Raw genomic sequence first — 9,847 nt, 5'->3', positions numbered from 1 at the left:
GGGTTCAATTCCTAGTACAAAAAAATAAAATAAAATAACTCCTCTCCCCCAAAAAACCCTTTCATCTTTTGAAATGATTGTCTCAGTATTTTGTCACAGCAACGGAAAGCTGACTAGTCCAGTGCCTGATGCCAAGAAAAGGGAGTGTTGAGTGGGATAAAGAAGAGTCAGGGCCAGGTACGGTGGCACACACTTGTAATCCCAGAATTTGGGAGGCTGAGATAGGAGGATTGCAGTTTGAGGACAGCCTCGGCTACTTAGTGAGGTCCTCTGCAACTCAGTGAGACCCTGTTTCAAATTAAAGAATAAAAAATAGTACTAGGGGGGTGTAGCTGGGAGGTAGAATGCCCTGGGTTCCATCACAGTACCAAAAAAAAAAAAAAAAAAGAATCAGGAAACAGAAAAGTGGGAGGAAGGAAGGGAGAAAGGATACAAGTTAGAAAGGGAATTCTTGGGGGCCTGGAGAAGTTGATACATACAAAACCATCATATCCTTAAATTTCTTCCCTTTTCCCATAAGCTAATTTCAGCTGGGTTTCCATCACTGGGATGAAGAGGTTCTGACTTAGTTGCCATTTATTGACGTAGTGTCTCACACATATCAATCTCACTTGGTCCTCACACATGCCCAGGTGAGGTTGGTATTGTTTACAGAGACTAAAGTTCATAGGGGCTAATAAATGTGTCCTAAAACACAGAGCCTAAAGGCCATCGTTCTTTTCTGTCTCTGTTATAATAGTAGTTCTGGCCAAAGAGGGGCCATCTCAGTTGGAATGCAAATTCTTGTGCAGTTTGGAAGCTGACCGCAGCAATTTTCATCTTTTTCAGGTGAAAAGAAGCCCAAAGCTGCTGTACTTTATTCAGCTGAAGACAGAACAAGGCCAAGAAATAGATTTTTTCTTCCCGACCCAATGTCTGGCCTAGATGAATTATACGGCTGATGGAATCAACTGTTTGATCTGCTTTCCTCGTTGTGTTTGTGTATAATTTTTTGAAGATTATGACGTTAGGTTTCAACCCTTATTCAGAAACTTCTTCTTACAGGAAATAAATTCTTCCAGAAATGATAGCTTCAGACACAATGTCAAATAGATGCTCTACCAACCCCTTGCAAGACTGATCAAGAAGCAGAGGGAAGAACAGTCAAACAGTATCAGCAATGGAAGAGGGGAGGACTACAGATTTGACAGACATTAAAAAGATACCAGCAGGGTGTGGTGGCGCATGCCTAGAACCCCAGGACTTGGGAGGCTGAGAAAGGAGGATCATAGGTTCAAGTCCAGCCTCAGCAATATAGTGAGATCCCATTTCAAAACAAAAAATAACAGGGGCTAGGGTGTAGCTCAGAGGTAGAACACCTCTGGGTTTAATTCCCAGTATCAAATGAAATAAAATAAAATAATGAGAGGGCAATAGGAAAAATTTTACACTAACAAATCCGACACCTTTGATGCAATGGACAATTTCTTTGTCATAGTGGGTGAGCCTTTGATCTGAGATCCCCAGAGAGCTGAGCCTCCTAACTGCCAAAGCCATGAGCATCTAGGGGGTTTACATAACTTCTCTATGACATTCACCACCAAACACAGTATCCCGTTAAGGGCTTCCTACCTAGGTGTTCATGAAACACATCATTTTTCCTTTTTAATCTTTTCTTGGTATTGGCTATTAACCTAGGGGCATTCTACCTCTGAGCTATACCCCAGCCCTTTTTATTTTGAAACAGGGTCCCACTAAATTTCTGAGGCTCTTCTTGAACCTGAGTTCCTCTCATTTCAGCCTCCCAAGTACCAGAATCACAGGTGTGTACCACCGCAGCTGACTTCATTTAAACTACCTTCTCCCTTCCTTTCTGCTTAGTTACAGGATTCTCTAGTGACCACTCTTGTCTCTTATTCCACACTTGCATCTGGGTCTTTAACTATTATGTGTATGTTGATGTACCCCAAATATGTGGCCCAAATTGCTTCAACTGGATGAACTATCCAGCACTGGTCTGGCCAGCCAGTCACGGAGCGCGGCACCCTTTGAATGTCCGCAGAGCCCTCAAATTCACATTTCCTCATTGTCTTCTAATAATAGCCAGGTATGATGTGGGAACTAGCCTTCCTCCACTCTCCATTCCCACAGATCAGGAAGAGTCTCCCACCCAGATTCCATGTGACCCAGTTTTATTCCTCCACCCTGCCCTTCTCTCTAGCAGCCCGGCGCTCTTCACCACCAGTGCATCGTATAAGGGTGGTGCTGACGCTGGAGTGCTGACAGAGGGTGGGCTGTCCCCTTTTAAATCTGGGCAGGCTTGTGACCGCTGCAGCCAGTAGAGCCCCGAAGAGGTGATGCAGTGAGCTGGTGAACCAGTGAGCCCTGCGAGGTGATACTTCTGAGCTGAGGCAAGAAGGTCCACGCCCTTCACGCTGGCTCTGCAGTGCTCCTTCCCTGGAGGCCTCCCCTCAGGGTGTTTTCCGTCAGAACCTTGTGCCGTGTTGCATAAAGCCCAAGTCACACGGACCGGCTGCAGATGGGTGCCCTGGTGAACTGTCTCAGCTGAGAGGCTTTTAGCTTCTCTCAGTCCACCTAGCAGGTCCAAGAATCTTTCTAGAAGTGTGAGCTGAGTGCAGTGGTACATGTCTATAAGCCCAGTACTCGGAGACAGGAAGATGGCAGGTTTGAGGCCAGCCTCAGCAATGAGCAAAACCATGTTTCAAAATAAAAAATAAAATTAAAAAAGGGCTGGGGTGTAGCTTGGTGGTAGAATGCCCTTGGGTTCAATCCCCAGCACCCCTTCCCCACCTCCAAAGAAGTGGATCCTTTGGCTCCAGGTATTAGGGTCACCAGCCACTCGAGTCTGCCTGGCTGAGGCTCTGAATGACCCGCAGAGAAGGGCTATCTGGGCTGTGCTCTAATCTCTGACGGCAGAGTTTGATCATAAAGTGGTTGCTTAGTTTGAGGCCAGTTTGTTATACAGCAATAGTAACTGGGACGTTCGTGTTGCATCCCACTTAAAAATGTTTCCTTGGGTCCCCATCACCACCAGGTGAAGCCCAGATTTCTTTGCCTTGTGATACTGACTCCTACCGATCTCGGCAGATCCGGGTCCTGGCCCTGCTCACTCTACCATACAGAAGTTCCTGGAAGGGTCCTGCTTTCCTGCCTTTGTGCATACTGTTGCTCTACCTGGATTCAGGAAAACAGCCAGAAATTCATCAGATCATCCTGAAATTGGGAGATTAACTCCATTTCCTTCCCCGAAATCACATTTTTCTTCAGGAATAATGACCTAGTGGCCCTAACACAGTCCAGGTACTCTGTCAATAAATACCCAAAGAACATGAGCTGTTTCTAGGTCTCTGAACAAAGGCTATGCATACGGATTCTGCAACCAGTTTACCTGCGTTCAAGTCCCAGCTCCGTTACCTCACAGCTTGACTTTGTGCAGAGGTTAAGTAGCTTCAATGTCCTCACCCATAAAACGGTAACAAATAACACTTCAAAGAGTAAAAGTAAGGATGAACTGTGTGTAAGTGTGCAGTGCGCTTAGTATGGTGTCTGACAGGGAATGCTTGGCTAAACAAGTGCTTTTAAGGAATCTGCAAGCAGTTTATCTGGTCACTGCTGCAGTCCAGCCCTGTGTCGGGGTTTGGGGGAGACGTCCTTCCCTGATGTCCCCACTCGGGCTGATTTCACAGATAGGTCCGTGTCACAGCACCTGCAGCCGACTGTAGCTCGACACATCATGGTCTCTCTAGTCCTACCATTGTGATTGTTAGTGTCCCCTGCTCATCTGGAGACTCTTGAAGGCTGGGATGGGTTTTATTCATTTCTTTTTTCTCCCCAGAACCTGAACTGTAGTGGGTCTTCTATAATGTATATTTAATTGAGACTCGATTTAGGCAAACACAGTAACTAGAGCGCAGTAAAGGCTAGATGAGTTCTCCTAAGCCATACAGGTAATTAGTAGCTATTAGCAATGTCCAGATCGTTGTCGTTCCTGGAGGAGTACTAGGAAGTATTATTCAATTATTCAGACGATTTGCTGGATATCTGGAAAATTCCGAAGCCTTGAATCCCCAGGAAAGATCAGGATATACATTATTTTTTCCACATGCGGAGGTGAAGGCAACATTATCGAGAAAATTAAATTCGATATGGGGCATCTTGCTGCTGGCTTTGGCTTCCTGTCGCCAAACCCTCCTGTGGTCCCAACCTCGGCACTGTCAACGCCAGACGGCGCTGTGGCCTCGCCGGGGCCTCGCCACGTCGAAGACAGAGGCCCGGGTGGTCCCCAGGGCGCAGCGCGGCCCAGGGCCTGGGTCTCCACACCCCCTCCGCGGCCGCAGGTGCGTGTGGAGTCCGTGTGTGTGCGTGCGTGCGTGCGTGCGTGCGTGTGTGTGTGTGTGTGTGTGTGTGTGTGTGTGTGTGTGTGTAGAGGCTCCAGCAGGGACTTGACTCCACGCTGCACCTCCTGCTGCCCAGCCCTGGTGAGGGTCCCAGGATCGCTCTGCCTCGGTGATCCGAGGCTCGTTTATGGGAATCGGGAGTCGGGGGCTTCCCGGGCCGGCGCCGCGCCTCCCGCGCCCCTCCCGCCCGCCCGCGGCGGGGCTCGGCGCCCCCCGACGGGAGCCCGGCCCTCGCCGGCTGCGGCGGGCGGGGTGGGCGGGGGGCGGGCGGGGCGGGGGGCGGGCCGCGGCGAGCGCGCGGGGGCTGAGCGCGGCGCGGAGCCGAGCGGGGCTGCAGCGGGCCGCGGCAGCCATGGAGCCCTCGCACAAGGACGCCGAGACGGCGGCGGCGGGCGCGCGGGGGGCGTCCGCGTCCAGCGGGGTGGTGGTGCAGGTCCGCGAGAAGAAGGGCCCCCTGCGCGCCGCCATCCCCTACATGCCCTTCCCCGTGGCCGTCCTCTGCCTCTTCCTCAACACTTTCGTGCCGGGACTGGGTAAGACTCGCCGCCGCGGCCCCCAGCGGGCGGGCGGCGTGCGGGGCGCCCGAGGGGTCCCCGGAGACCAGAAACTTTGCGGGGCCCTCGGGCCGGGCCGCTGCCTCCCCGCGGCGGGGCTGGTCCGGGACGCGGGCTCTGCCCGCTCCCCGTCGCGGGCCCTTTCCCCGAGGAGAGCGCACCCGGCGCTCCGCGAAGCCAGGCTTAGGGGGCGCCCTGCCCGGCTTAGGGGGCGCCCTGCCCGGCTTAGGGGGCGCCCTGCCGCCGCCTCCCGTGCGGGGAGAGCCCGCGAGCCCGAGACCCCGCCCCGCAGGGCGCCAAGGAGGCAGGGGAATTTATTAGTTTGGATGCTTGTGGGGTTGAACTGCTTGTGGCCAGATGTGACCCCCTAAAGTAACGGAGAGAGCACCCATGCAATTTGGGGTTGGATTCTGGGCGCCCAGAGGGGCCCCGGTGGCATCGATGTCCCCAATTTTAAAACAGACCTGTCACAGAGACAGTGCTGCAGGTGAGCAGAGGCAGGGAACGAGACTTCTTCCCGATCTTCCCTTCCCCAACTCCAAATCTCTGCTTGCTCCCCCCAACCTGACCGCTTGCCACCGGCTGATCGTGTGTGCCCAGGGGTGCCCCTCGCCCTGGCGGGGATAAAGAGACAGGCACCCCCAGCGCTCTCCGCGGAAAGCCTGCCCCTGCCGGCCAGCGGGTTGCCAGCCTAGGGCTCCGAGTTCCCAAGAGCAGGGGTCAGCGGCCAGTGACTTTCTGTTTTACTTTGGCCTCTCTCACGCCCTTGCTCTTAGCCAGCTTGCCGGGTCCTCTGCTGCGGTGACCGCCAGGGCCACACCCACCCGCCCAGGACAAGTTCACTTCCCCCTTGTGACTTTCCTCCCGGGGGCTGCGGTGGGGGTGCCTGAGTAGAAAGTTAGGTGGTCTTTAGTTGGGTTTCTTTCATTAGAGCAGCCTCTAGCAGATGCCCCCGCCCCCTTGGTGTCTTCGGACTGGCGTTTTGCACATCAAACACTGCCAGGAAGCAGCGGGCTGATGTTAATTTCGTTGTGTCAGAAATTTCCACCTGCTGGAGTAAAAAGAGACTGCCGGTCATCTCTCTGGAAGATATGAAGATCACAGGCGGGATGCATCTAAATGCTCCCTGCAGCTTTTGAGAAATGGGATGCGCTGCTGCCAGGTGGGAGGGGCTGCAGCAAGTTGCTACTGGGGGAGGGAACCGTCCCTGCAGGATACCTGCCCCCGAAGCCAGGAGACAGCAGCTGCCCACACAAGCACCTGTCGGGCTCTCCTGGGGCTCACTGGTGAGCTGCCTTTCTACCCTGAGCCCAGCTGTCTCGAAGCATCCACTCGGCTCATCCCTAGCAGCCTGAGCCTTTCCTCCTTCACAGTTCCCTTTGTTAGATCCAGAATGCTATGGGGTTTTTATTAAAAGAAATCAAACAAAAAGCAAGCCGGGCATGGTGGTACACACCTGTAATCCTAATTCATGGGAAGCTGAGACAGGAGAATAGCAGGTTCAAGGCCAGCCTTAGCAACTTAGTGAGGCCGTTTTTCAAAATAGTGAAATAGAATAGGGGTGTAACTCAAAGGTAGGATGCCCCTCGCTTCAATCCCCAGCACCACAACAAACAAACAAATTTCCTATGAAACCAAGATAAAAAGAGGTGAAATAAGCAGACTACAAAAGTAATAAAACAGGCGAGCCATGTGCATATTCAGTGCATATTCAGTGAGCTGTGCATATTCAGTGACCTAATTACCCCAGGCAGGTTTTTTCCCATTCTGCTTTGGTTGCTGCTATGGAGTTTCCTGTCTGCACAGAGTGTGGAGCTCTGTGGCCTCTGGTAGTGTTTCTCATTGGTAAGCCAAGGACACCTGTCTCTCTGGATTGCTGGGAGGTTTACGTGTGGTTACCTAAAGCCCTGGGTCTGGTGTGGAGGAATCTCTGAGATGGTGGCTCTGTCCTGCTCTTTGCCCTCCTGCAGAGCTGAACACTGGTCCCAGGCCTGTGTGAGGGTCCCCTAGTGGTGGTATCCTTGCTTTGAGTACTTTTCTCTCTGCCCCCCTTTCCACCTGCCCTGGGGTCCTACACAGACCACACAAGTCTTGCAGGTGGTTGGCTCTTTGCCACCACCTCTGCCTCTGTCTAAGAGTGCTTTTTTCAGCTCTTAGAAAGCCTCTTCTTGGCCCAGATCCACTTCTCCAGGCCCTCCCGGCTTATCTGAATCTCCAGCGACAACTGAATATTCATGCCGCTTCTGCTCTTGGATAAAATGCTGTTTCTTCCAATCCATTCACTGATTCATCAGGCCAATATGGGCATCCACCATAGCCAGGCACTCAGGGCGGGGGGTGAAAAAAATCAGTCAAGATGCTCTGGACCACTGAGGAAAACTGATTCAAACTTTTACTTGGACACGTGTTAGGAGGGCTGCAGGATCAGAGTGTATTAGAAGAAATCAGTTCTTCCTGGACATGGGGAAGAGTGTCCAGAGAATACCTCCCGGAGGGAGTTGTGGTGGGTGCCGCTTGCCGAGGAACTCCATCATGTGGCCCCAGCCACTCACCATCTTCACGACACTCCCACTCTCTGGAAACGGCTCAGAACACTGACCCATTCTTTCTTCTGGAAACTTCTTCCCTTACAAGTCCTTTCCTTGTTTGCCAATTGAGAATAGGAATTGAGGACCTCCTGATTTCTCTGTGTCTTAGGTTCATCCAGTCTGCAGGATGTACCCCTAGAGCAGCCCTATCCTTAAACTCCCTGCCCTCGTCTCCATCCAAACAACAGTGTGCATCAGGCTAACGTTTACACGGTAAGACAGAGGCTTCCGCTACGGGAGTGCATGGGAAGGACAGGTGATTTACGATCGCTTTGATTCCTCATTGGAAAACGACAATTTTTTTCAAGTGAGTCATGGTGAGGAGTCACCCCCAGCCCTATTTAGTGAAATTCTACTGATCAAAATCATCACCAGTACCTTCATGTTCCAACAGGAAGGACATTTTAAGTATATACACCATCATTCATATATGTAATGAAAGTTAACTGTTATGCCCCAGAATGGTCAGAGAATTTGACTCTTGGTGAAGGTTGTACTTGTGCTTCCATATTTAAACATTCTATCTATTGTGATTTAGCAAATGAAAATGCTGATGACTCAGAGAATAACAGAGACAGTGGGAGGGAGGACGTTCCACTGACCACTAACCACGCCATCAGACTCATGTTGCCCATTAGCTCGCTGTTGAGTGTCATGCAAACATTTGATCTACACCTAGTACACTGCCTGCTCTCTGGCTCTTCTAAAGTCTTGCTTCCTCAGTGAGAGCGCCACAGGTTGGCTCCCCTTCTCTCTTTTTTTCTTTCTCTCTCCTTTAGGCCTAAGGCACAAATGAATCACACCCTACTGTGGCGTCGTTTGTCTTGTTGCTGTTTTGAGAGTTTTTTCTTTTTCTGTTTAAATAGACTGTAGCCAGGTGTGGTGGCGCACGCTTGTAATCCCCGCGCTTGGGAGGCGGAGACAGGAGGATCGCACAGGTTCAAAGCCAGCTGTGCTGGCTTAAGAGACCCTGTTTCCAAATAAAATAATATAAAATAGGTCTGGGAGTGTAGCCCGGAGGTAGAAGGGCTTCCAGGAACCCCAGTACCACCATGAATAAATAAATAAATAAATAAATAGTAAATTCCTTGAAAATAGCAACTATCTAAAATTTTTCCTTGAAATAATATTATAAATGAACACATGTAGACAGAATTATACTCCAGGAATAGGCATTAGAGATCATGAGGTGTAATGCCATTACTTTCTTTTATTTATGGTACTGGGAATTTAACTCAGGAACATTCTACCTCTGAGCTCCTTCTCCACACCTTTTTTATTTTTTATTTTGAAATAGAGTCTCAAGTTGCTGAGGCTGTCCTTGAATCTGCCATCCTCTAGTCTCAGCATCCCAAGCACTGGGATTACAGGCCTGTTCCACAAGGTCCAGCTCCAGTTCCTTTATTTTATATGTAAATGAAGTAGGCCTGTGGATGCAAGGACCACGGGAGTTTCCCTCCTACTCATCCCTTTTAAGGAAGTCGCTGGAAAATGTATTTTAGCAAAGTGAGGGAGTATACCAAGAAAGAAGATATGAGATCCAAGGAATGCCGGAATCTACTATGGCAGCAGGAAAAGCAACCTCAGGATGAACTTGCTCAGCAGGCCTGGAGGGCAGTCAGTCTTCAGTAGAGTAGGAAGATGGAGGGGCCCAGGAAAGAGGTCTCTGAGGACAATACGAGACAGGGACACTCCACATAGCGGAGAGTATTACTGGGACAGAGCAAGAAAGTAAGGCTGTAATAAAAACCAGAAAGCAAGCGAGAAAATCAGAAGGCAATTAGTAACTGCAGTGAAGACCAAAGCCATGCTAAGCATTCGGGGCCCAAAGTGAAGCAGCCTGCCCCATTAGATCAGAAGGGCAGCAGGCTTCAAGAGACTAAGAATCCACACAATGGCTCGAGTGAGAAAGAACTTGGAGAATATTAGGGATATGGTGTGCAAGTCATGTGTTTCTTTTATCAACAGGAAATAAGAAAGGGAATCACAAACTTAGGGAAAACTGAAAAACTTTTCATTAAAGGCATGGCCCAAGTATGAAGCAATCCAGAATGTGGCCTGCTTTTGAGCGGTGGAATGTAATGTGGTGGGATGTAGGAAAGAGTCCTTTAAACGCAGAGTCTGTGTCGTTGGAACAGTGGGGCACGATGCGGGCTCTTCGGCTCTCAGCGAAGGACGTTTGCTTAGTCATAACAGTGTAAATACTGCGCAGTGTTTTTCAGCTTCTAAAACCAACAACAAGCCGGACATGGTGGTGCAATCCCAGAGTTTGGGAGGCAGAGACAGGAGGGTCACAGGCTCAAGGACC

The 9,847-nt window shown here is 50.6% G+C and overlaps 1 protein-coding gene across 1 annotated transcript in view; it reads left to right on the top strand.

Annotated features, from left to right (window-relative positions):
• Positions 1-4,749: 4,749 nt before the first annotated feature.
• Positions 4,750-9,847, top strand: part of STUM (stum, mechanosensory transduction mediator homolog) — a gene marked incomplete at both ends in the record, with an annotated part of 58,884 nt that continues 53,786 nt past the window's right edge. The window contains one exon of the mRNA XM_080698958.1: positions 4,750-4,930. Coding sequence (XP_080555084.1) covers positions 4,750-4,930 — 181 coding nt within the window. The remainder of the gene's footprint in view (positions 4,931-9,847) is intronic.

Source organism: Muscardinus avellanarius (assembly GCF_963383645.1).
Source record: "Muscardinus avellanarius genome assembly, chromosome: 7".
Classification (NCBI taxonomy): Eukaryota; Metazoa; Chordata; class Mammalia; order Rodentia; family Gliridae; genus Muscardinus; species Muscardinus avellanarius.
This window is presented reverse-complemented; position numbering and strand designations above follow the sequence as displayed.